Source organism: Salvelinus sp. IW2-2015, linkage group LG15 (genome assembly GCF_002910315.2).
Source record: "Salvelinus sp. IW2-2015 linkage group LG15, ASM291031v2, whole genome shotgun sequence".
In the NCBI taxonomy this organism is placed as follows: Eukaryota; Metazoa; Chordata; class Actinopteri; order Salmoniformes; family Salmonidae; genus Salvelinus; species Salvelinus sp. IW2-2015.
Genome location: NC_036855.1, coordinates 16,795,960 through 16,823,558, shown reverse-complemented (window position 1 = coordinate 16,823,558; position 27,599 = coordinate 16,795,960). Strand labels below are relative to the sequence as shown.

At 43.5% G+C, this 27,599-nt stretch overlaps 1 protein-coding gene and 1 non-coding gene across 5 annotated transcripts; both read left to right on the top strand.

Moving 5' to 3' along the window:
* The first annotated feature begins 756 nt into the window (after nucleotides 1–756).
* On the top strand, nucleotides 757–25,617 carry LOC111974776 (cytospin-A-like). 4 transcript variants are annotated; one of them, XM_024002769.2, is made up of 16 exons: nucleotides 757–1,028; nucleotides 6,892–7,057; nucleotides 7,445–7,583; nucleotides 7,700–9,339; nucleotides 11,619–11,826; nucleotides 12,694–12,767; nucleotides 13,022–13,197; nucleotides 13,403–13,569; nucleotides 13,741–13,862; nucleotides 14,280–14,370; nucleotides 14,903–14,998; nucleotides 15,235–15,385; nucleotides 15,725–15,827; nucleotides 19,337–19,453; nucleotides 20,333–20,392; nucleotides 20,892–25,617. In XM_024002769.2, exons 2-16 carry the CDS (start codon nucleotides 6,908–6,910, stop codon nucleotides 20,979–20,981), a joined length of 3,384 nt encoding a protein of 1,127 aa, XP_023858537.1. In that variant the 5' UTR covers nucleotides 757–1,028; nucleotides 6,892–6,907; the 3' UTR covers nucleotides 20,982–25,617. The 4 variants fall into 4 exon arrangements, with proteins under 4 accessions (XP_023858537.1, XP_023858534.1, XP_023858533.1 ...); XM_024002766.2 differs by having other exon boundaries at nucleotides 13,403–13,587; XM_024002765.2 differs by lacking the exon at nucleotides 757–1,028 and adding an exon at nucleotides 1,035–1,112 and having other exon boundaries at nucleotides 13,403–13,587.
* Nucleotides 3,888–4,073, top strand: LOC111975233 (U2 spliceosomal RNA). Its single transcript, XR_002878797.1, has one exon. It is a non-coding gene; the product is annotated as a U2 spliceosomal RNA (small nuclear RNA).
* Nucleotides 25,618–27,599: the final 1,982 nt, after the last annotated feature.

Genomic DNA, 27,599 nt, shown 5'->3' with positions numbered 1-27,599 from the left:
CACTGCTCACCATAGCAGCACGCYCTCCAGCAGGTATATCTCACTGGTCACCCCCAAAGCCAATTCTTCCTTTGGCCGCCTCTCCTTCCAGTTCTCTGCTGCCAATGACTGGAACAAACTGCAAAAATCTCTGAAGCTGGAGACTCTTACCTCCCTCACTAGCTTGAAACACCAGCTGTCAGAGCAGCTCACAGATCACTGCACCTGTACATAGCTCATCTGTAAATAGCCCATTCAATCTACCTCATCCCCATACTGTATTTATTTATTTATCTTGCTCCTTTGCACCCCAGTATCTCAACTTGCACATTCATCCTCTGCACATCCTACCATTCCAGTGTTTAATTGCTATATTGTAATTACTTTGCCACCATGGCCTATTTATTGCCTTACATCTCTTATCCTACCTCATTTGCACATGCTGTATATAGATTTTCCTACTGTATTATTGATTGTATGTTTGTTTATTCCATGTGTAACTCTGTGTTTTTGTATGTGTTGAACTGCTTTGCTTTATCTTGGCCAGGTCGCAGTTGCAAATGAGAACGTGTTCTCAACTAGCCTACCTGGTTAAATAAAGGTTAAATAAAATAAATAAATAAATCTCATTCATATATACTGTATAACCTGCCCTCAACTAGAGTTGGGCTCTAGATGGAGATAGTTTGGTTGCCAACAGCCATATAAAATCCACAGAAGAAGAAGATGGAGATAGAAGAGCTAGAATGCGCATCTATGAACGATGCTCTCCAGACCAGGGCAAGGCTCTGGGAAGGGGTTTTAATGTATGGGTAGGGACGTCCCAAGGATCCCGGATTGCACTGACCAAGCAAGAGTCAGGCTGCTGTTAGCTGCTGCATTGACAACTGAAAAGCATCGTGTCAAATGGACCAATGCAGCTGCAATGGAAATATTGGGATAATCTCCAGTAGCTATCTGTCTCGGCTACAAAGCTGTCTTCAGATGTACTCGCACCCCGGAAGTCATCTTTAATCTTCAAGGATCAAATGGAAAAAGCCAAGGACAAGGTATGACTTTTAGCCAGCTAGATAGCTTATAAGCTAATGAAATCCTTGCAGCGTTCACGTCTCCTGGAACATTCAACTAGCTAGGTGGGTGTATTTTTGTCTAGCTAATTATTTGGTAGTATAGCTGAATAGTTTGACACAGCTAACGTTAGCTAACTTAAATGGTTAGCGACGGTAGGTAGCTACGTTAGCAGACAACTCATGAGTGACTGTATTGARTGATTTGCTTGCTAAAACGATGGCTAGCTAACGTGATTAGAAAATAGAACTAAAAGTAATGTATTCCTTGTCCTATAATGATAACAATGTCTGCTAGTTAGTCATATACAAGTACTGGGAAAACAAGCATTTGGCTAGGTAACAAAATGTTGGCAGCAAGCTATTAGATTGATAGCTGACAAGCAAGGSACGTTGGGTGACATTCTGTCAACTGCTCTATTTCAAATGTCATCATTACATTAGTAACCAATTGTCATGTAATTAAATGTTTGATTCCTTGAACTTGAAGCATGTCACTCATTACCGCATGTAATTTAGAGATTTCTTTAAAGGCCATACTTATTTTTGTTAAAACGCACACTGTTCTCATATACAGTAGAATAATTGTGAGTCTATCTTTTAACTGACATCTTTATTTGACTTTATGGAATAATACTTTTTGGGCAACCCGACCAAACTCGCATATCAATGTTATAAATKTGTTATTCTCATTGAAAGTAAGTCTAAAAAGCTGTTAAAGTTTCGTTTTTGCATATTTTATACTGAACAAAAATATAAACGCAACGATTTTACTGAGTTACAGTTTATATAAGGAAATCAGTCAATTGAAATACATTTAATTAGGCCCTAATCTATGGATTTCACATGACTGGGCAGGGGCGTGGCAATGGGTGGGTCTGGGAGGGCAGGGGCGTAGCCATGGGTGGGCCTGGGAGGGCATAGGCCAATCTGGGAGCCAGGTCCAACCAATCTGAAAGAGTTTCTCCCCACAAAAGGGCTTTATTACAGACAGAAATACTTAGTTTCATCAGCTGTCCGGGTGGCTGGTCTCAGACGATCCCGCAGTTGAAGAAGCCGGATGTGGAAGTCCTGGGCTGCCGTGGTTACACGTGGTCTGCGGATGTGAGGATGGTCGGGCGTACTGCCAAAGTCTCTAAAACAACCTTTTTCTTATGATAGAGAAATTAACATTAAATTCTCTGCCAACAGCTCTGGTGGACATTCCTGCAGTCAGCATGCCAATTGCACGCTCGCTCAACTTGAGACATTTGTGGCATTGTGTTGTGTGACAAAACTGCTCATTTTAGAGTGGCCTTTCATTGTCCCCAGCACAAGGTGCACCTGTGTAATGATCATGCTGTTTAATCAGCTTCTTGATATTCCACACCTGTCAGGTGGATGGATTATCTTGACAAAAGAGAAATGCACACTAATAGCGATGGAAACAAATTTGTGCACAACATTTGAGAGAAATAAGCTTMTTGTGCGTATGGAAAATATCTGGGATCTTTTATTTCAGCTCATGAAGCATGGGACCAGCACTTTACATGTTGCATTTTATATTTTTGTTCAGTATGGTTTTGGTTTTGTACACCAGCTGAAAATTTTTGTTTATGYAAAATATATTTCACAGCGGTTTAGATGGTACAATGATTCTCTACACTAGCTTGTTTTGTCACAAACTGAAATTAAGTGAACTATTAGAATTTTAGGCCACACCAACCAGGAAATGGTGGGTAAATTTCTGCATAGTGCATCATTAAGCTATATTTTTATGGTCTGCTCATCAATGTCCTGTCCAAGGAATGTGACTTATGCAATAGGAATTAGGCCTAGCCTACTCCTCCTTGTCTCTGCAGCCTGCCTTTTGGAAAAATGTCCCAAAGTGAAAAATCTTCAGTTCTTGGAAATGTTCCTCTTGCAGTTTGAAAGGAAACCCCTGCCAAACAAAGCACATTCCTAAAGCTGGAGGTTACCTAAGRACTAGCCCTTGGTCATGACTCTCAGTTCCATTATATTACACATTAGTCATTGGACGAAGGCTTCTGTAGGGTAAGTTTTGTTAAGAGCCGCAATGCTCGGTCTGAACATACACACCATCGCTCGCGGTACGGTTTTGGAACCTTATCTTTCATATCGGCGAGTAATAATAAATACGTTTCATTGATACACGCCTTTTATAGGGTTAGTGTTCCCACATGGTCATATTTCCATGTTACAGCGCTTGTTTACGGAAAACAGATGGAAGACGGAGTGGACTATCTGTGCTAATTAGCTATCTGTGTCTCCGAACACCTGTAAACGGAAGAAGGATGCCACAAAGTTGTCACTGAAAAATACTGCCGGCTGCAAATGTGGTAAAGCGGGTTAAAACAGTCTACAGTTGAGGTGTATTTTGGATTTGTGAAATTATTTTGATGTGATATGAAAATAGAGGGATATATGTTTCTAGAACTGGACCATAATTGAGAATCGATTTAGATGGAGTATTTGGCTGTTTTGGCTTCCAGAGCCAATTCCCCCTTTAAACAGAATATGTTTGTGCATGTGTGATTGTATCCTCCTTTGTGAGTGGGCTCGTCCTTTTGTGAGTTGTTCACCAAAATCCCCTAAACTCCGATACAGACTGTCCAAGCCATGTTTTCTGTTGTATGCACTGCATAGCACAGTGTTTCCCAATCCAGAATAATAGGTACATGATAGGGTTAACTTAACTTGGCTAAGATCAAGTGTAGGGTTGCAAAATTTGGGAACTTTCAATAAATTCCCTGGTTTCCCAAAATCCTGTTTGGAGGATCCTGGAATCAGGAGGGAATAAGCAGAAAATGTGGAAAACCAGGGAATTTATTGAACGTTGCCAGAATTTTGCAACCCTAATCAAGTGTAGTATCTGTTCATATCAGTTTATTATCTAATACATCCCCCATCGGGGGATTAATTATTAAATAGATTTTTCAAATAGGGAGTGGGAAATGGGAGTTGCTCCACGCATTTATTTATTTAACCTTTATTTAACTGGGCAAGTCAGTTAAGAACAAATTCTTATTTACAWTTACGGCCTAGGAACAGTCGGTTAACTGCCTTGTTCAGCATCTTCCCGGTATTGGAGTACCCCCGGGAACGGTGCACCACCTTTCGGGGGGCCACCAGAGGGTTGCCAGTTCAAATCTCTGGTCTGAAGTGAGCTGGCAACCGGAGGGTTGCTGCCGGTATCAAATCCTAAATCCCATTGCCAGCTGTTGTGCCCTTGAGAAAGGCACTTAACCCCCCCAAAACAACAGCTCCACAGGTGCCCAGTGTGGCAGCCCCCTCCTCCAACCTCTCCTATCCTGTATAGGTATGTGTGTCTTTTGGAGGGGTTGAGATAAAGTTGGAGTCACAATTCGATTGGACCTTGTGATSTTAATCTTAAAAGGAAAAATGTCTTGGTTGGATCTGTTAGGACTGGCTCTTCAGCTTCGAAAGATGTTTTAGACTGTGAGATCAGAGGTTAGTAGGTTACACTGTCTGCTCTGTCTCAAACACACTGATGCCTACTTGTCCTCGCACACACATTCATCCTTGTAGGATTTACTCAAAGGAGATGACACCACAGGAAACTGATGTTACGGAAAGGGAAGTGACTCCCACAGTCAAAGCATGCTGAATAAGGAAGAGGGAGGGGGCAGTTAGGAGTATGTCAATTTATTTATGGACTGTTGCTCACTTCCTCCCCACACTTTTAATGGTATTGTTAAATAAGCAATAGGGAACACTGACTATGCACAGTTGTCCTTCTGGTCAGCCTTGGATTGAATCCAAGGGTCCCATGCATTCATTAGTCTGACATTGTTGTAGTCAAATAGCATCACTAGCTATTCATCAGGACCAGTGCTGGGGGGGTTGCAATATTAGGAAGGTGTTTCTAATGTTTGGTATACTCAGTGTATGTTGACTATAAGAAAGGCATTGAAGTATTAATTCACACCTGATGGTCTACAGAAGACATACCATCATGTTACTCTATGAAGGGTGAGCGTAGACTGAAGGTCAGTTTATTCCCCAGCCTCTGTCACCCAGTCCCATTCATTCATAGCTACAGAAAAGAGCAMCCCTCTAGGTCCAGTTTGGGTGATCTGGTGTGACCCACATCTGAGCTACAGACAACTGTAGCCTACCCAGTATGTGTGTTGAGAGCCCATGTCAGCAGCTGGCAACACGCATTGCACAATCCAAACAGAGGTCAGATGGGGGTGAGGACAGGCATACGCACACCTGACTGGAATACATAGGCTTCAGTAGAACACTCATTGTTGCAAGATGTCCCTATTTCTGTGTTTTTGTTTTGCATTATAGGGGCAACTGTAAAGGAATATTCCAATACTAATTTTTTACATTAATATTCCACTGCCAATAAGGGTGTATGTACTATGTTACTGTATTGTATTTCCCTTTAGTTATTTCAACATTCACGGTCTGGCCTGTCTCTTGCCCTCTGGCTGTTCAGGAATGTGTACACTAGATATATTTCAATGGGGGGTCTGAATAAACAAGCACCTCACCACCACAGGGTTGCAACACACACACACACTTGCGCACAGCTGAGAGACATTAGGCAGAGTTTAGGCCCACTCRTCATGAGCACAAGCCCTCTGCTGCTCTGCCATAAACGAGGTGAGGAAGGACAACGGGGAGCTGTTAGAAAAGCTCTGGAAAGATCTCATAACTCCAGCACAAGGACCAGACGGCGTGTTCCCTTTATTTGCAACTCTTTTTGATGGATTATGTCAGTTAGTCTAAAGAAGAAAGAGAATTGAAYGAGTTTTGGCTTAAAGTTGGAATTTCTTAATACGCCAAAGAAAAGAGTTTAGGAAAAGTTCACTTTGTTACAGGCACAGATAATTGTCTTTTACCAGAAATGCTCCCTATATAATTTATATTTTAAAATTAAGCAAGTATAATATTTACTCTACCTTTTTGTCTTCTTAATTGATTAAACAATGAGAGACTTTCCAGGCAGGGAGTTGGTACTTCCATCTGCACCCATCTTGAGAGCAGGCACAAAGACACCCAGAAAGCCTGTTTTGGTTTAATGGTCACATAGGCTATGCAGTGAGGTATAGCCAGAAACAGCAGGTTGGGTTCAATCGTAGGAATCTTAGGGGAGAGCATACAGAAGAAAGGTTATTACTGAGATCCACCGTCTCGTCTCCGGCAGTATAATTTAAACTATGTCCATATCTCTAAGACCTGTATTGCCTTGCCGAGCCCTTMMGAAAGCCATTACTCTGCTAATTGGTTCACCCATTTAGAAGATTTCGTTTATTTTTAGGCTATTCTCAGGGCCTCTTGCAATGTTACACAACCATTCCTTGAAGACAAAAAGTAAAATGTTCTTGTGCGCATTACCTAGCCTATTTTTTTTTTACTTCTTGGTGTGATTTATTTATTTATTTTCCCCAGGATGAAAAAGACTGCCTCATTTGCCCTTTAACACTGTTTCATAAGCTCTGCTGTCATAGGTAAAGCCCCAAATACTTTCCCTACCTTGGTCATCATAACAGCAAGGCCAGTTGTCCATGCACCTGGGTGAGATGTGAGCTAATACACATGGATTGTGTATTAAATCTTCATCTGTGACAGTAAGAACTTCTGACTGCAGAACAACCCCAGTTAGACCCAAACCAGCCAGTGACTGCCATCTAGTGGAGTTGACAGTCAGGAAATCTGAGACTGAGCAAGATGAATTCCAAAGGAGAATGCCTTGTTTTCCAGACTTGTGGAGATAAGGTGTTTTCCTTTTTATGGAAATTGTTTCAATGAAATGTAGTTGATTGTAATCTTTCCACTGATGTGTTATCCTTAACCCTTTTTGTGTGTCCAGACTGAGGTGTAAATGTATGGGCATCAGAGAGCCCAGTATGAAGAAGACAGGCAGGCCGGTGGGGACTAAGGCTCAGAGTGGAGAGAGGGGGAAGACTGAAGGCACTGCTACAGGAACCACCGGCAAGGCTGCAGCCAAGACCACCACGACAGCACCACTGTCAAAGGTACACTTCTATTATCCCACTACACTTTTTGTAACTAAGCCAGGTACACTTCTACCATATTATGTATTAGAAACTAGGTGGTTCGAGCTCTGAATCCTGATTTAGCCGTGGTATATCAGACCGTATAGCATGGGTATGACAATAAATGTCTTGTTACTGCTCTAATTACGTTGCGTRGTGCATAAGAACAGCCCTTAGCCGTGTTTTTTTGGCCATATACCATACCCCCTCATGCCTTATTGCTTAAAAATACAATGGCCTACTTTGCCAACACCCATTTGTACATGTTTACCATGGTACCGAACATTTCTAAGTTATTCTTCTGGTGGCTGGCTGGATCAGTGGGAGTGGTATTAAAGTGATCTTTCTCATGTGATTGTTCTCCAGGTTAAAAGCAATGATGATCTGCTAGCAGCAATGGCAGGGGGCACTCCAGCTACGAACCGCACTGTGACCAAGAATAAGAGGACTGCCTCCACGGGGACCAGCAATGGTAACCCAGACAGTAAACCAAAGACTAGCACAGGTATTATCTGTTTATATCTTTATATTAGCTGACTAACCTCTAATGACCTTGTATATTTTCATCATATTTATTATTACTCTGCATTTCATGCTTGCTCTGTTCTCTCTCTTTACAAGGTTCCTCAGCCAAACGTGTGACGTCCTCGACCTCCAAGGAGCCCAACTCATCAAGGGATCGTCTGCGGACATCCAGAACATCGCCTAGTAAGAAGCAGTCATCAGGGGCAGGGCAGGGAGATGTGGCCCAGGGAAAGCGCTCTCGCAGCCAGCAGCTAGCAGAGTCAGAGGGCCGCATGAACAAGTCTAAATCAGACAGCCAGATCAGTGACAAGGTGGCCCTGGAGGCCAAGGTGGAGGACCTGCTGGGTTTGGCCAAGAGCAAAGACGTGGAGATCCTGCACCTGCGCAGCGAGCTGAGAGACATGAGGGCTCAGCTGGGCCTGGGACGGGAAGAGGTGCCCCCAGAGGAGGGAGAAGGCGGAAGGGGGGAGGAGAAGCCCCTAGAGAGGGAGGTGTCGGCCATCACAGCAGCGGACGTGGAGTCCACGCTGCTCCTCCTGCAGGAGCAGAACCATGCCATCCGTGAGGAACTGAACCTGTTGAAGAGTGAGAACCGCATGCTGAAGGACCGACTCAATGCGCTTGGCTTCTCCCTGGAGCAGAGGCTGGATGGCTCTGACAAGCTCTTTAACTACTCCCTGAGCCCAGACCTGGCAGCCAGCAGCGGACACAGCGATGGCAGGTGCACTGGTACCCTCACTTCCTCTGTGGAGGGCTCTGCCCCGGGCTCCCTGGAGGACCTGCTGACGGCCCAACAGCACGGTGGTTCATTGGACAACTTGGACAGTGAGTCCAGCGAGGTCTACCAGGGTGTCACATCCAGCGACGATGCCCTGGACGCCCCCTCCGGAGCCTCCTCCTCCTCCGAGTCTGAGAGCCTGCCCAGCCGAGAGCGCTCGCGCCGGGGCAGCAGCGGCAACGCCAGCGAGGTGTCTGTGGCCTGCCTGACAGAGCGAATACACCAAATGGAGGAGAACCAGCACAGCACGGCCGAGGAGCTGCAGGCCACACTACAGGAGCTGGCTGACCTGCAGCAGATCACCCAGGAGCTGAATGGAGAGAACGAGAGGCTAGGGGAGGAGAAGGTAATCCTCATGGACTCTCTGTGTCAGCAGAGCGACAAGCTGGAGCACTACGGCCGGCAGATTGAGTACTTCCACTCTCTGCTGGACGATCACCACGTGTCCTACGTCCTGGAGGAGGACATCAAGAGCGGCCGCTACATGGAGCTGGAGCAGCGCTACGTCGACCTGGCTGACAACGCCCGCTTCGAGAGGGAGCAGCTACTGGGGGTGCAGCAGCACCTCAGCAACACACTGAAGATGGCTGAGCAGGACAACGCCGAGGCCCAGGAGGTGATTGGCACTCTGAAGGAGAGAAACCACCACATGGAGCGCATCATGGAGTCAGAGAGGCAGGACCGGGGGGCCATGGTGGCAGCGCTGGAGGAGTACAAGGCAGCGGTGAGCAGTGACCAGGTAGAGCTGAGCCGCTGCAGGGCCCAGCTGGACCAGGAGAGGCAGAAGGTGGCTGAGCTCTACTCCATCCACAACTCTGGAGACAAGAGTGACATCTGCCAGCTGCTGGAGGGTGTTCGGCTGGACAAGGAGGAGGCAGAGGGCAGGGCTGCCAAACTGCAGGAGGATCTGGGCCACGCCTGCAGTGATGTCACCAGGCTGCAGGACACCCTCAATAAGGTGAGTCCACGCACACACTATCCTACAGAGGTAGTACACTTTCCTTCATTCCACCCTTTTGATGGTTGCTTCTGTCTCCTGTATCCAACTTTTGAAAAGTTCATAAAAGTCCACTTTCCTCTATACCATCTTAAAGTAACTGTCCAGTGTTTTTAATTAATTATGAGTGAAATCGTTTTCCTTCCAATTMTTTTTATTAAGTATGTTATAAAGCAGCTTTTCTGTGTTTGAATGGTGTGGCCGTATACCGGTCATTAAGAATATTCATGACAAGTAAACAGCTGATTGGCCAGCTCAGCAAATGAGCCAACGTGACATTACATTAATGAGGAAATAGAAAGCATTTTTTAGGTGGGGTTTAAGTGGTTTTTTTCTTTAATTTATGCTTATAGGACGAGTCAACAACATTATTTGGGTATGAGTTAACAGAATATGAACTTTTAAAAGTGAGATTTTCACTGGACAGTTACTTTAAAGCTTTCATAGAAATGCATCTGTTTGCTTTATGCACTCACTGGTCAGTTTATTAGGTACACCCATCTAGTAACGGGACAGACCCACCTTTTCATCCAGAACATCCTGAATTATTCGTGGCGTGGTTTCTACAATTCGGAAACGATCCACAGGAATGTTGGTCTATGCTGATGTGATGGCATCACATAGTTGCTGCAGATCAGATGGCGGTAGACCACCGCCACCAGCCTATACCATTGACACCAGGCAGGATGGGTCTTTGGATTCATGCTATTTATGCCAAATCCTGACTCTGCCATCAGCATGACTCAACAGAAATAAATCATTCTAAATAACAAATTAGTAAATCACCCCATGTTCAAGAATGGCCTTTTTCTCGCTCATTTTACGTTATTTGAAAACGAAATCATCTCCAAAATATTGTTATTGTTTTAATAAACAAAGTGATTTATTATTCATTTAGAATTATATAAAAGCCCCTTGGATATTCGCACATATATTATTAACCCTGTGATTAGCAGGACAATATATATTGGTCATGGRTCCTGAGTGGTGCACAATGGGATTGCCTTGCAGCTCTCCAGCTGTATCCACTGAAAGTGGGCATGGTTCAAGGCAGGGGGCACGGGATGGGCCGCAGAGCCACGCACAGAAGACCGACCTAGCCCATGGGGAGGGGGGGGGTGGACCACCACCCCGCGCCGACTAGAGAAACATTCCCGCTGTTCTTAGTGCCAGTCTGCACGTTGAAACTAAAACAATGTAACTAATAATGGCATCTTTATGCTTTCGTTAATAAAATAATGATAAAAATACTCTTTCAAAATGCCGATGTTTATTTAGTTATGGATCCATAATGAATTACTATGGGAATATATATCAGTGAATTACAGAAATATCCTCTGTATGTAATTATTGGCGGAGAGTCACTTCATATTTTTCGATATACTGTAGGCAACATGAGTCTCACTAGTGTTAAGTAATATGCTGTTAAGTGGTGTAGGTCTTATTTATTTAAAGAGCATATTGAAGTTAGAAGCAATAGCCTACAACTATTTTATCACTGTTTCGCGCTGCTCTGAGACAAGCATGGGGGACTGGTCTTGATAAATCAATGAGATTTTTATTTTGACTGAATTTCCATTTGGGTATTGGTTAGACTACAATTATTCAATTAGGGTATAGAAATGTTATGCTCTTAGTGTAACCTTTATTTAATTAGGCAAGTCAGTTAAGAACAAATTCTTATTTACAAGGGCAGCCTACTCCTTCCTCCCCGTCGGGGAATTGAACCCCGYTCTCCCACGTGGCCGCATGACACAGGGATTCTTTAGCTAAATAGCCCAGTACTGTAGCCTACTTCCGACCGTCACGTTGTACAGCACCATTTTTTCCCGTTCCATCCTAATGGAAATTCAGAGGGTTTTTCTTGGAATAGAAACACAATTTTTATTAAATGAATTAAGCAAAATTTCTTAATCAGTCCCATATACTATGTTCTTACAAAAAAAGGGTTTCAATTTTCTATTACAGCCACTATAGAAGGCTATCAAATGCTTCTCAAAGATGCCCTCTGGTGGTCAACCTAGCACTAACAAGCATTAATGGTACCAGTGGTTCACACTTAAATAACGCGCCATAGAATTCTGTGGCACCATACAAGCTGTGCTGCAATACGCTTCAACTTTTAAAGGACGAACCACTGCATTCCCTCACCACTGGGGGAAAAAAGAATGAGTATTCATTTGGGCCATTAGTTAATGAATGAGAGGATTGATTTCTTCTGTCCTGGGTGGTGTGTGCAGCTGGATGGGGAGTACCAGGACTTCCAGGAGCAGGTGCAGAAGCAGATGGCTGAGCAGAAGCGTGGGCTGGAGAAACAGCGCAGTGAGCTGCTGGAGAAGGAGACTGAGATCGGGGACATGAAGGAGACCATATTTGAGCTGGAGGATGAGGTGGAGCAGCACCGAGCCGTCAAACTCCACGACAACCTCATCATCACAGACCTGGAGAGTGAGTGGGCTAGGGCCATGGGGGGGAAACATGGCACAGCATCATAGAACCCTCATCATCACAGACCTGGAGACGTGAGTGGGTAGGGCAGGGGGGGAAACATGGCACAGCATCATAGAACCCTCGATCACAAGACCTGGAGAGTGAGTGGGCTAGGGCCAGGGGGGGAAACATGGCACAGCATCATAGAACCCTCATCATCACAGCCCTGGAGAGTGAGTGGGCTAGGGCCAGGGGGGGAAACATGGCACAGCATCATGAACCCTCGTCATCACAGACCTGGAGAGTGAGTGGGCTAGGGCAGGGGGGGAAACATGGCACAGCATCATGAACCTCTCATCACAGACCTGGCAGAGTGGGAGTGGGCTAGGGCCAGGGGGGGAAACATGGCACAGCATCATAGAACCCTAATATCACATAACACTGGAGCCCCACAATGCATTTTCCACTTTTGGCCACATGGTGGCTGTGTCAGGCTTCTTGCAGCCTGAGGAAAGTGTGAATGGTCCTCTGTTAGAATAAGAGATTTCTGTACTCACACCTTTGTTTATTTGTGTGGTTATAAGTCACTCAGACTAACAAAAGGCACACGTATGAACTGTTGTTACTTAACAAGTCAATAATGTTTTGCCTTTGAGACTCCTTGATGTGTAGCTATATTGCTATTGCCATCAATGGGGTTCAGTTTACTTCATAGACTGAATTACACAATAATTAACCCTAACTCCCAGTTTCATAAGTTGGTGCTACTAAGGCCTCTATTGGCTCTTGAATTTTTTTAAAGCAGATTCTCTTCCTGTGCTGCGTGTGAATATATCCTGTGGCCTGTTCACATGAACTCAGCCATGTATCTGCTTCCTCCCTCAGACTCTGTGCAAAAACTACAGGACCAGAAGCATGACATGGAGCGGGAGATTAAGATTCTCCACCGGAGGCTGAGGGTGAGTGGACAGGGCCATCTGAGGACAAGGGTTCACTGACACGGTCAAGCACAGCAGCACTATGGTTTGGGCCATGTTCATTACAACTGGAATTCACTGGAAAGCAATATAATAACGTTTGGTTCCAAAAAAAAATCTTATTAGATGGGATTGATCATACAGCCTCATCATTCAGAGGGCCGCATCTCATGATGCGCTTGTTTGTTTTGTTTCGCTGTGTGTCTGTGTGTGTGTGTGTGTGTGTGTGTGTGCAGGAAGAGTCGGCAGAGTGGCGTCAGTTCCAGGCTGATCTGCAGACGGCCGTGGTCATCGCTAATGACATCAAGTCGGAAGCACAGGAGGAGATTGGGGATATGCGGCACCGTCTCCGCGAGGCCCAGGAGAAGAACGAGAAGCTGGGCAAGGAGCTGGAGGAAGTCAAGAACCGCAAGTAAGAGACACTGAGGAACACGCTGTGCTTGATTCCAAGTGTCTCGTCAGCCGGCGCCAGCTGTATTGTGATCATTAAGGGAGATGTATGTGTGCAGATTTGGGTTTATCAAGCTGGATGTGCTGGTCTGTATTTTCATTCACATGAAATGGGTGGTGACACCTGATGTGCCTTGGTATGTGTGTGTTTTTGTTTATCTCCTCAGGCAGGATGAGGAGAGGGGCAGGGTGTATAACTACATGAATGCAGTGGAGAGGGATCTGGCTGCACTGAGGCAGGGTATGGGCCTGAGCCGTCGCTCCTCTACCTCCTCAGAGGCCTCTCCCACCGTCAAAACCCTCATCAAGAGCTTCGACAATGCCTCCTCACAAGGTACCCCAACCTGCGAGTGTAAGATATGGACCCCTTTTCTGACTTCTAARTTGACCTGTACATTCCTAGTAATGAGCCTACCAGCATCACTGCTCCTTATACAGTGGAGTTCTATTACTGTGGGATTTCTACCTGATGTGACTGATTTGTGTCTTCTTCTGTTCACAACAGGCCTAGTCCCCCCGACCGCTGCCCCTGCTGCTCCCACAGCACCTGCTACCACATTACCACGCACTCCCCTCAGTCCCAGCCCCATGAAGACCCCTCCTGCAGCCGCCATCACACCCATACAGGTATATCACCTGGAACATTTTCCCCACTGACCCATTTCAGTGTGTTTATTTGCATGGTGAGCTCTAAATGTAGGCATCTGGTCAAACACACACACAGAATCCCTGGCAATCTGAGCCTTGGATATTTTACATGCATTATTCTAGTAGAGAATCCGGTATTCTCATATAAAAGGATCAGAGTTCAGGGGGAGATGGAGAGATGGGTTTTTCTGTGAAACAAGTTAGTCTTGTTTCATCTTTTTTTTTCTTTTTTTTTCTCCTCTGCAGTCACAAGATTATTGCTAGTGCTGCTGTCAAAATGACCTCTCCTCGAGCTGGGCCTTTTTCCAGAAATGGCAAACAGTAGGCTACTTCTGTTGGGAGGATGAAGACATTTTGTATGTGAGTTTTAATCAAATGATTGTTGGTCTATTTCAGAGACACTCCATAACTGGGTCCATCTCAGCAGCCAAACCCCTCTCCTCTCTGAATGACAAAAGGCCCAGCTACACAGACATCAGCATGCCAGGTGAGTCGGTAGCACAAACAAAGCTCCATGTCTGGATCTCATTCGGTCTCTCTGGAACAAAATGAGAGAGGCGTTTAATCTGTCACAGGAAAATAATACAATTTCATCTTGGACATTAGACCTTAGTGAGTCCTCATATTATGTGGCTATATTTCAGCGATTGTGGTGGTGCCTTGCCTCAAGCAGGGGGTTGGTGTAATTAGCCCCTGAGGTGAGCGTGCAGTCAGCAGAGCTTCATGTTGACTTTCATTTGGTGAGGGAGGTGTAACAAATCACCATGGGTGGGTAAACATGAAGCCCTGCTAACTCCATGTTCAAAGGCCTATACATGTGAACGTACTATAGTGGTCATAGCCTACAATGTTTAGTTTAATATCCCGGCTGTTTTCTTGCATGGAAAATTAACTTCCTTCCATGGTACTTGACAGTTCCAGGCCTGGAATGTTGCTTTTGACCACACATCCTTCTTGCTTGAAAGTCATATTTGTTTCTTGACTGGTTGTTAATACTGCCTCTGTCCTTCCCTCCACAGCAGAGCATCATCTTAGGGGCTCCTCTGCCAGCCGCCCTGCCTCTGCTCTCCAGAGGGTCTCAAACATGGACTCATCTAAGGCCATGGCCATATCAGGTATCACAAGTCATGGAAATAGGAATCGACCTTGAAATAAATCCGCAATTCTTCTAAATGGTTGCCAGTAAAATTAAGTGCATTTTGAGAAAGAAATCAATGACATTTGACAAAATATTTTATCGGAATGCTTCCCCCTACCATGCACACACAGCACAGATCAGACTTTTGAGGTGTCACTTGCTGTGAAGACGTGTCAGCCATACTGTATCGTTGTCTGTTTGTGTGGTGGCCAGTGTCCCGCAGGAGCAGTGAGGAGATGAAGAGGGACATCTCTGCCCCTGAGGGTGGCACCTCGTCCTCTCTGATGGCCATGGGCTCTGCTTCCTCCCTGTCCTCCTCCTCCCCCACCGCCTCTGTCACCCCCACTGCACGCAGCCGCCTCCGGTAACAGCCTTATCAGCTCCATACCTTTCATACGATACATATGAGTCCACTAAGTCCTTTGTATGGTTAACATTATATTTTTACCAGTTTTGATTTCGAGACCACTTAAAGCAAGACTGATTCAATCGAGTCAAACCCAAGACCAGGAGGGGTTCGAGAGCAAGTCAAGACCGGGAGGGAGGCGAGGGGTTCGAGATCGAGTCGAGAGTACTACAACGCTGATTTTGACTAATGCATTTAGGCTTCAATGGACTGTGTGGACTAGCCAGGTACATGGAATCTGGATATGTGTATTAATTCAAATGATTCTCTGCCCTTTCCTATGTGATGTGTGTTCAGAGAGGAGCGGAAGGACCCACTCTCAGCGCTGGCCCGGGAGTATGGGGGTTCCAAGAGGAACGCACTGCTCAAGTGGTGCCAGAAGAAGACTGAGGGGTACCAGGTATATGTTGTTCAGTCAGAACAGACGGGTTGGGATGAGAATGATATCTCATTTCACCTCTCATGTCACTGACTCGCCTGTTGATGATAATTTATTTAGTTAAATATCTCAACAGTGAGACTGATCCAATGGATGGTTTTTTAGAAGTTAAAATATCTGGTGTGAGGTTCATTAATGACAGTCTAATTCAATAGCATTGTCAGAATGTTCTTTATTCCTCCAGAGGTCTAGTTGATTGAGTTTTAAAAGCCCCTCTCAGACACCTATATCAGTGCATCCTTTATGCTCTCCTTTTCAAGTCCTAAACCATTCTAGATGTCATGAGGACTTGTGTCAGTTTTATTGTGTTGTCCTTATGGTTCCTCTCCTACTCTAAAGCATGGGATTTGACCAACAGTGCCTGGGCACGGCTTCAAACGTCATCCAGAGGGAATAAACATTTAGCTACTATAAATCAACTAGATTGATTTCTTGAATTTGCTATCTAGGGCATGTTTTTAAGACTCACTCTATCATATTGAAACAGCTTTGTTTTCAATGGTCTTGTTGGTTCTGGTGCAGAGAGTGAATGGTCGTCATGGTTCCCCCTTTACAGAGGTCCTCTTCAGGAAGTGTGCCAAATTACACACGTCCTTTCAACTGCCTGACAGAAAAGCTGTGGTTTGCCTGGCTGGGAGGAGAGCATTGGGATGTAATGCATTGCGCTAGTGGGATGGAAAATAACCATCTTTGTTTTTTGGGGGGGATTATTTTGTTGTTGCTGTAGCTGAGGAAACAATCCTGTCAGGATTATAATGTGCTAACAGAAATCTAGTTTCTATCGCACTCTTTCTCTCTACCACACTTGCTGTCTCGACCAACTAAGTGCTCGGCTATGAAAAGCCAACTTACATTTACTACTGAGGTGCTGACCTGTTGCACCCTCTATAACCACTGATTATTATTTTACACTGCTAGTCATTTTTATCTGCTGGTCATCTATGAACGTTTGAACATCTTGAAGAACTATCTGGCCTTAATGGTCATGTACTCTTTTAATCTCCAGCCGGCAAAGCCAGAAGAGGACTGGCCACCCCTCTGAGCCTGGTTCCTCTCTAGGTTCCTGCCTTTCTAGGGAGTTTTTCCTAGCCCCTGTGCTTCTACATCTGCATCGCTTGCTCTTTGTATTTTTAGGCTGGGAATCTGTATAAGCACTTTGTGACAACTGCTGATGTAAAAAGGCTTTAAAATATATTTGATTGATAGTTGCATCTGGTCAGATTAATTTGAGCATACACATCATACTCAATCAACATACACTAAGTATACAAAACATTTCAAAACACCAGCTCTTTCATGACATAGACTGACCAGGTGAAAGCTATGATCCCTTATATATGTCACTTGTTAAATCCACTTCAATCAGTGTATGAAGGGTAGGAGATGGGTTAAAGAAGGACTTTTAAGCCTTGAGACATGGATTGTGTACAGTATGTGCCATTCAGAAGGTGAATGGGCAAGACAAAGGATTTACAGTGCATTCGGAAGGTAATGAGACCCCTTGACTTTTTCCACATTTTGTTATGTTACAGCCTTATTTTAAAGTTGATAGATTTAAAAAAAAATCTACACACAATATCCAATAATGACAAAGCAAAAACTTTGTTTTTAGACATTTTTGAACATTTCAAAAACAGAAATACCTAATTAACATAAGTATTCAGACCCTTTGCTATGAGACTTGAAATTGAGCTCAGGTGCATCCTGTTTCCATTGATCATCCTTGTGATGTTTCTACAACTTGACTGGAGTCCACCTGTGGTAAATTAAATTGATTGGACATGATTTGGAAAGGCACACACCTGTCTATATAAGGTCCCACAGTTGACAGTGCATGTCAGCAAAAACCAATGAAGAAGACAGATTGTCTGTCAATGTTGGTTATTGAATTATTTCATCTGAGCTCCTAGAGTGTGCAGCTCTCCTTTTATTTTTCAAGTGTTCTACTCCACTAGCCAGCACCTCGCCTAAACAGGTGTGCGTTTATTTCGCTTCCAGAGCAAAAACCAAGCTATGAGGTCAAAGGAATTGTCTGTAGAGCTCAGAGACAGGATTGTGTTAAGGCACAGATCTGGGGAAGGGTACCAAAACATTTCTGCAGCATTGAAGGTCTCCAAGAACACAGTGGCCTCCATCATTCTTAAATGGAAAGAGTTTGGAGCCACCAAGACTCTTCCTAGAGCTGGCCACCTGGCCAAACTGAGAAATCGGTGGAGAAGGGCCTTGGTCAGGGAGGTGACCAAGAACCTGATGGTCACTCTGACAGAGCTCCAGAGTTCCTCTGTGGAGTTGGGAGAACCTTCCAGAAGGACAACCATCTCTGTAGCACTCCACCAGACAGAAACCAGTCCTCAGTAAAAGCCTCATGACAGCCCGCTTGGAGTTTGCCTAAAGGAAACTGACAATGAGAAACACGATTCTCTGGTCTGATGAAACCAAGACTGAACTCTTTGGCCTGAATGCCAAGCATCACGTCTGGAGGAAACCTGGCACCACTACCGTGAAGCAAGGAGGTTGCAGCATCATGCTGTGGGGATGTTTTTCAGCTGCAGGGACTGYGAGACTAGTCAGGATCGAGGGAAAGATGAACGAAGCAAAGTACAGAGATCCTTGATGAAAACCTGTTCCAGAGCGCTCAGGACCTCCGACTGGGGCGAAGGTTCACCTTCCAACAGGACAACGACCCTAAGCACACAGCTATGACAATGCAGGAGTAGCTTCCGGACAAGTCTCTGAATGTCCTTCAGGGACCTGAAAATAGCTGTGCAGTGACGCTCACCATCCAACCTGACAGAGCTTGAGAGGATCTGCAGGGAAGAATGGGAGAAACACCCCAAATACCGGTGTGCCAAGCTTGTAACGTCATACCCAAGAAGACTCAAGGCTGTAATTGCTGTCAAAGGTGCTTCAACAAAGTTCTGAGTACAGGATCTGAATACTTATGTAAATGTGATGTGTCAAGAACTGCAACTCTGCTGGGTTTTTCACACTCAAAAGTTTCCCTTGTGTATCAAGAATGGTCCACCACCCAAAGGACATCCAGCCAACTTGACACAACTGTGGGAAGCATTGGAGTCAACATGGGCCAGCATCCCTGTGGAATGCTTTCGACACCTTGTAGAGTGCATGACCTGATGTATTGAGACTGTTCTGAGGGCAAAAAGAGGTGCAACTCAATATTTGCAATGTGTTCTTAATATTTTGTACACTCAGTGTATATGACCTTATCCTTCAGAGAAACAAGGTCATTCTCATAAAACATCTTGTTCATGGGGAACACAAGCCTGTTTATTTTAGACATTATAGCTACTAGTAGGATGAAACCACATGGTGCTTTTAGGACCAATGTCTGGGACCTGACCCAGTTATATATTGGATTATCAATACCAAACTCCTCCTGCATCCCACATGTCTTTACACTGTACATTTGCACTACAATGAAATTAACCCTTTGCCCCTCTTTCTGGCAGAACATCGACATAACAAACTTCAGCAGCAGCTGGAACGACGGCCTTGCGTTCTGTGCTATGCTCCACACCTACCTGCCTGCTCACATCCCCTACCAGGAGCTCACGAGCCAGGACAAGGCAAGCCTACCTCCTACTATGGTGGTGATGATGATGATGATGATGAGTAACAATGTGTCAGAACTATATCCAGATTTCCATCCAACCATTACATGTGGAAGAATTACCTGACTAAAATATGTCACAACAGGGCTTATGGAAACAGGAAATGTTGGTTCAAATTCATAAATGTCGACAGACAATTTGTTTCGTTCGACCTGGTGGGATCTTTTTGTGACTAAAATGAATTATTCAAGAAATGCAGTGGAAATGCCTTTATGTGCAAATATTGATTATAATAACCATCATATCGAAGTAAACTCTGAGTCACAAGATAATATGGGCCTACCACCACGACTCGGAAAAGCATCAAAAGTTTATTTGTGGTTGAGTGTACGGTAATCATGCGAATTTACAATAGGCTAAATATCAAAGGTAGGCTATTATGTGAATGCTGATGACATGATGATCGGTGCTTGGCTGCCAATTATTAAATAAAATTATTGCTCTTTTCAAATCATATAACCCCCTGTCCACTTTCAGCCAAGTCTAGAGAGCGTGTGCTAAAACCAGCTTGTGGAAGTTTGCTATTTATCGCAACAATTTTTGACAAGATCATCATTAGAGTTGAAGTTGCGATGGAAGCCCATTTAACTTTGTTTTTTTATTCGGTACATGGGAACATAACCACTACGTCAGCACGCATATACTTTTTTATCTGCAACAAGTCAGTTTGATGGAAACTCTGGTGGGAAAATGTGCATATTGTTTTTATGTAGATTTTTGAATATTTACATAAATCTGTCACCAATTGGATGAAAACCTAGCTATTGTTTACAGTTGTCTCATTAATCTGTCATCAGGGATCATTATAGTGCGTTTTTGTCTCCCTATCTTTAGAGGCGAAATTTCACACTAGCCTTCCAGGCTGCAGAGAGTGTGGGGATCAAGTCCACTCTGGTAAGTGAAAGATTAATTGAACTGAATATATTCACAGGATTATATTCAAAACTATATCTGACATGCTTTTTAAAAAATCCTATTTTTGAAAAGAGAATCTTTCAGGCTCATTTCACCTTTAAAATCACCACAATGTCACTGGCACAGTTATGAATTGTGGCCTGCTATTCTATTGCATGTTGAGGATGGTATGTTTTCTGTGAGGCGTTGAGATTGTGGACTGTACTCACTGGCTCTTATAGGCAGACTCCTGTAGAGAGAATATTTTTTTCAGAATTTATGCCACAAAAGCACATTTCTGACCTCCACAGTTATTTCTTGTCAGATTGTGGAACTCTGACCTAGACAACAACAGCATGTTATTTCAAGTTTTTTTTTAACAAACATATATATATAATTAATACAAAGATGAACAAATGGCAAGGACTTTTTCCAAGGCATTATGTGTCTTAACGACAAAGCTTCTGTCACCCCCGTGGTCTTATTTTCTGTGCTGCAGGACCTCAATGAGATGGCCAGTACTGAGAGACCAGACTGGCAGAGTGTGATGACCTACGTCACGGCCATCTACAAGTACTTTGAGACCTGATGTGATCTCACCGCACAACCTGCAGCCCTGCTCGAAAGCTCCTCTGACCTCACTGCACCTCCAACACTTCAACTCGACATTCAACTCCGGTGTTATAGCTCACTTCACTGAACCACCCTTCATCCCAGCCGTGGCACATGCCGGCCACTCTGTCTCTGGTCTAGAGGCCTGCTAGTTTTGAATCGCTATAAGAAACATACAAATAAGCTCACTGCAAGCTATTCATAATATTGCTATTGTGAACAGTCTTGCCCTTTTCACTGACACCTTAAGTGTGATGGACACACAGCTTAAGGGCACTTCAAGCACCTATTCAGGGCCTGCTCTGTTGGGGATTCTATTTTTACTCTGATCCATTACTGCATAACCCGGTTGAGATGACCCTTAATCCAAATGATCTGGTTAAACCAGTTGGAGAACAGGCTACAGACTATCCCAGCCTTTGTGCCTTGCACCCAGCCTTTACTCTTCTAACTAAGGGGTTATCCAAAATGTTTTAGCCAAACCATACCCATTGTGTGTAGTATGTTCATGGCACTTATTTTCTATGGAAATAAGAGAGACAAATGGAACACTTTGTCAGGCGCAGGTTCATCTTTTATCATGGATTAAGTGCCTGTTTAAATCACATCACTGACTTCCTAAGAGAGAAGGTTGTAGCAAAAATGTCTCAATGAAACTGTTTCAATGCTCCATGCTTTCAAAGCATCTTTGGAGAAATTGAAGTGAAGCTTTTTAGAAACACTAGTTATTCAGCAGTTATATGAAAAACACTAGCTACATCATAAGGGATAAAGCTGTCAGGTGCTCTCACGATCACCTGTTAGATTCAAGCTACAATGTTGATGTGCTTTTGGTCTGTTTTTAGGAGCGTGAACATTGCTACAGTAGCATTTTGTATTGGTAACAGAGACCAATGAACTATACGGGACCAACACAATGCCTCTCCGTGACAGCTTTCTCACATAGAACTGTCTTAATCCTGAACCAAAAAAGGAATGTGTTTTTTCTCTGTGTGAAGTCCAGGGCTAGACTTGCCAAAAGCCCTGCTTCTTGGTGATTTGATTGGACTGTTTGGCCAGGATGTTGAGTCTCAAGGTTGAACATTCTTCATAGTCACTTTTGTTGTGGTCATCAATCAAGATTGGGAACATTTTTCAACTGCAAAATGCATCGGTTTTGCTGCTGCAACCAACTGTATTAACATATTGTTAGCGTTGACACATTACTTCCACCAACGGCAGACTGATTTGCATTCCATACATTGAACTCCCAGGATTGTTCACAGTCCAGTGCTCTTGACCTATACGATTGATGTGTTATTAGATACTCTGAGCTCAACTCACAAAGGCTTTAACTGATCTTGTGTGTGTAAACAAACTTTTTGTAAGTTGATATATTCCATCTTGCCAGTAACATTTACCTAGCCTACAAAGAAATTTGCACAGAAAATTATAACTACAAGAAATGCTTAAGTAACACCTATGTAAATTATATATCTGAGCTATCTTCACCCAATTTACTTCATTGATATAAAGCCTTACTAACACTAACATTAATGTGGAACTCAATTGTATGTAGTTTACATAGTCGGCAAGAAAGATATTGGAATGAAGAATGACTCATGTTATTGTGCCTCTGCTTATTACAGTTTCTGTGGGTTTATTAGTGTGGTTTAATCCACCATCCAGTATAGCGAGGCAAGTATTATAAATGTTAAAGTATACTATAGATATACAAAAGTATGTGGATACCCCTTCAAATGAGTGGATTCGGCTATTTCGGCCATACCCGTTGCTGGCAGGTTTGTAGAATCGAGCACACAGCCATGCAATCTCCATAGACAAACATTGGCAGGAGAATGGCCTTGCTAAAGAGCTCAGTGACTTTCAACCTGGCACCGTCATAGGATGCCACCTTTCCAACAAGTCAGTTTGTCAAATTTCTGCCCTGCTATAACTGTACCGGTCAACTTTAAATTTTGTTATTGTGAAGTGGAAATGTCTATGAGCAACAACAGCTCAGCTGCAAAGTGGTAGGCCACACATGCTCACAGAACGGGACCGCCGAGTGCTGAAGCTTCGTATCACGTAACAATCGRCTGTCCTCGGTTGCAACACTCACTACCGACTTCCAAACTGCATCTGGAAGCAACATCAGCACAAGAACTGTTCATCGGGAGCTTCATGAAATGGATTTCCAAAGCCGAGCAGCCACACACAAGCCTAAGATCACCATGCGCAATGTCAAGCGTTGGCTGGAGTGGTGTAAAGCTTGTCGCCATTGGACTCTGGAGCAGTGGAAACGCGTTCTCTGGAGTGATGAATCACGCTTCCCCATCTGGCAGTGCGACAGACGAATGTGGGTTTGGCGGCTGCCAGGATAACGCTACCTGCCCGAATGCATAGTGCCAACTGTAAATTTGGTGGAGGAGGAATAAAGATCTGGGTCTGTTTTTCATGGTTCAGGCTACTTCCAGTGAAGGGAAATCTTAACACTACAGCATACTGACATTTTAGACAATTCTGTGCTTCCAACTTTGTGGCAAAAGTTTGGGGAAGGCCGTTGCCTGTTTCGGCATGATGATGCCCCCGTGCACAAAGCGAGGTCCATATAGAAATGGTTTGCACAGAGCCCTGACCTCAACTTCATTAAACACCTTTGGGATGAATTGGAATGCCGACTGCGAGCCAGACCCAATCGCCCAACATCAGTGCCCAACCTCACTAATGCTTTTGTGGCTGAATGGAAGCAAGTTCCTGCAGCAATGTTCCAACATCTAGTGGAAAGCCTTCCCGGAAGAGTGGAGGCTGTTATAGCAGCAAAGGGGGGACCAACTCCATATTATTGTCCATGATTTTGTAATGAGATGTTCGACGAGCAGGTGTCCACATACTTTTTGGTTATGTAGTGTATGTGACAAGTCTATGACTTCATCACACTGCTGCACTGATATCTCTCATAAGCTCATAACATAAGCTGGCTTGTTGCCTTTCGTTTGTTTCCAACCACACTACTGTATAATTTCAGAATGGTACAGGAAGCTGTGGATACTCCCTCGTTGCCGTACCACCTTAGTTTAGGCCCCCATACACCATACATCTAACACACTTGCATGTGGCGATGAAACTTGAGGGACTATATATATTATTTTATATATTTGAAAGCACATTGACTCCTGTCTGCTTGCCAGGCACTGCATGGTGATTGAGGCACTCACTGACCAAGCACAACTAGAAGCATGAGTGGTAGTTTTTTTTATTTTTGTCGATCAGTGTGGTTGGAGTAAGACTGTGTGGTTATAAGTTGTAGGGAGGGATTGTATGGATGAACACTAATTTGTGAGAGCATGAGCTGTGATTTGATATGTACAGTATTTACTGTTGAACATTGCATAGTATGTTACCTCCTAAATGTCATGTATTTATATTTCCCATTGCCATACTGCAAACCTGTGGCTAAAATCTGATTTGCATTGGATCCAAACAGTAGTTGGTTTGCTATGATTCTATTATGTGAAGCTCCTCTGCTACTTCTTGCCAAGTACACAATGTAATAATAATTGGGTGGATGTGCTTACATTTGTCCTATTTCACACATGTACACGTGTGTATCATACGCATGTGAATTTGAAATGTTTTTTGCATATCCCTAAGACACCCTCGGAATGTCTCTTGATCATGTTCCAATGTATATTGATAAGTGGTACAGTGCCATCAAATTATTCATACCCCTTGACTTATACCACTTTTTGTTGGTTCAGCCATGAATTCCAAATAGATTAACTACATTTTTTTTGATCACATCTACTACACACAATATCCCATAATGACAACGTGAATGCATGTTTTTAGAGATTTTTGCAAATTTATTAAATTAAATACTGAAATATCTAACATAAGTATTCACACCCCTGAGTCATTACTTTGTAGAAGCACCTTTGTTAGCGATTACAGCTGTGCGTCTTTCTGGGTAAGTCTCTAATAGCTTTCCACACCTGGATTGTGCAACATTTGCCCATTTTATTATTTTCTAAATTCTTCAAGCTCTGTCAAATTGGTTGTTGATCATTGCTAGGGAACCCTTTTCAGGTATTGCTGTAGATTTAAGTCAATTAACTCAGCCACTCAGGAACATTCACTGTCTTCTTGGTAAGCAACTCCAGTGTATATTTGGCCTTGTTTTAGGTTATTGTCCTGCTGAAAGGTGAATTAATCTCAGTGTCTGGTGGAAATCACTTTTTCCTCTAGGATTTTTCCTGTGCTTAGCTCAATTCTGTTTCTTTGTTACCCTGAAAAACTCCCCAGTCCCTAACGATTACAAGCATACCCATAACATGTTGCAGCAACTACTATAAAAAAAATATGAAGCGGTACTCGGTAATTTGTTGTATTCGATTTACCCCAAATGTAACACTTTCTTCAGGGGAAAAAAGTAATTTTTTTTGCAATATTACTTTAGTGCCTTGTTGCAAACAGGATGCATGTTTTTGAATGTTGTATTCTGTACAGGCTTCCTTTTCACTCTGTCAATTAGGTTAGTATTTTGTAGTAACTACAATGTTGAAACAATCTCAGTTTTCTCTTATTACAGCCAATAAACTCGATGCAACTTATTATGTGAGTTGTTAAGCACATGTTTACTCCTGAATTTATTTAGGCTTGCCATAACAAAAGGGTTGAATACTTATTGCCTCTGTTTTAGCTTTTCATTTTTAATTATTTTGTAAAAAAATCTAAATGCATGATTCCACTTTGACATTATGGTGTTGTGGGTAGGCCAGTGACACACATCTCAATTTAATCCATTTTAAATGCAGGCTATAACAGCAATGTGGAGAAAGTCAAGGGTTGTGAATACTTTCTGAAGCCACTGTATATGTTGTAATTTATGAGGACTGAAACCTTTCCCTAACATTATACTGTACTGTGTGGACAGAATGGAGGTGGTATAGTAGATCATACAATGTCAAAATATCAGACTATCATCTTGACATATCACCACTGAAGAACGTACAGTTCAAGTCGGAAGTTTACATACACTTAGGTTGGAGTCATTAACTCGTTTTTCAACCACTCCACAAATTTCTTGTTAAACTATAGTTTTGGCAAGTTGGTTAGGATATCTACTTTGTGCATGACATAAGTCATTTTTCCAACAATTGTTTACAGACAGATTATTTCACTTACAATTCACTGTATCACAATTCCAGTGGGTCAGAAGTTTACATACACTAAGTTGACTGTACCTTTTAAACAGCTTTGAAAATTCCAGAAAATGATGTCATGGCTTTAAGAAGCTTCTGATATGCTAATTTACATAATTTGAGGCAATTGGAGGTGTACCTGTGGATGTATTTCAAGGCCTACCTTCAAACTCAGTGCCTGTTTGCTTGACATCATGGGAAAATCAGCCAAGACCTCAGAAAAGAAAATTGTAGACCTCCACAAGTCGGTTCATCCTTGGAGCAATTCCAAATGCCTGAAGGTACCACGCTCATCTGTAACAACAATGGTACGCAAGTATAAACACCATGGGACCACGCAGGCGTCATACCGCTCAGGAAGGAGACACGTTCTATCTCCTAGAGATTAACGTACTTTGTGTGAAAAGTGCAAATCAATCCCAGAACAACAGCAAAGGACCTTGTGAAGATGCTGGAAGAAACGGCTACAAAAGTATCTATATCCACAGAAAACGAGTCCTATATCGACATAACCTGAAAGGCCGCTCAGCAAGGAAGAAGCCACTGCTCCAAATCCGCCATAAAAAGCCAGACTACGGTTTGCAACTGCACATGGGGACAAAGATTGTACTTTTTGGAGAAATGTCCTCTGGTCTGATGAAACAAAAAATAGAACTGTTTGGCCATAATGACCATCGTTATGTTTTTGGAGGAAAAAGGGGGAGGCTTGCAAGCCGAAGAACACCATCCCAACCATGAAGAACGGGGGTGGCAGCATCATGTTGTGGGGGTGCTTTGCTGCAGGAGGGACTGGTGCACTTCACAAAGTAGATGGCTTCATGAGGAAGGAAAATGATGTGGATATATTTAAGCAGCATCTCAAGACAGTCAGGAAGTTAAAGCTTGGTCGCAAATGGGTCTTCCAAATGGACATTGACCCCAAGCATACTTCCAAAGTTGTGGCAAAATGGCTTAAGGACAACGAAGTCAAGGTATTGGTGTGGCCATCACAAAGAACTGACCTCAATCCTATAGAAAATTTGTGGGCAGAACTGAAAACGCGCGTGCGAGTAAGGAGGCCTACAAACCTGACTCAGTTTGTTATACATTTTTTTTATTTCACCTTTTTATTTAACCAGGTAGGCTAGTTGAGAACAAGTTCTCATTTACAACTGCGACCTGGCCAAGATAAAGCAACGCAGTGCAACACAAACAACACGAGTTACACATGGAATAAACAAGCGTACAGTCAATAACACAATAGAAAAAAAGAGTCTATATACAGTGTGTGCAAATGGCGTGAGGTAAGGCAATAAATAGGCCATAGTAGCGAAGTAATTACAATTTAGCAAATTAACACTGGAGTGATAGATGTGCAGAAGATAATGTGCAAGTAGAAATACTTGTGTGCAAAAGAGCAGAAAAGTGTTTGA

Bases quoted from the DNA above. Each gene is read 5' to 3' on its own strand.
- LOC111974776 (XM_024002766.2), top strand. From the start codon at position 6,908: ATGGGCATCAGAGAGCCCAGTATGAAGAAGACAGGCAGGCCGGTGGGG. The intron at 11,827-12,693 runs GTGAGTGGGCTA...TTCCTCCCTCAG, and splicing joins CATCATCACAGACCTGGAGA to ACTCTGTGCAAAAACTACAG. The intron at 14,999-15,234 runs GTATCACAAGTC...TGTGGTGGCCAG, and splicing joins TAAGGCCATGGCCATATCAG to TGTCCCGCAGGAGCAGTGAG.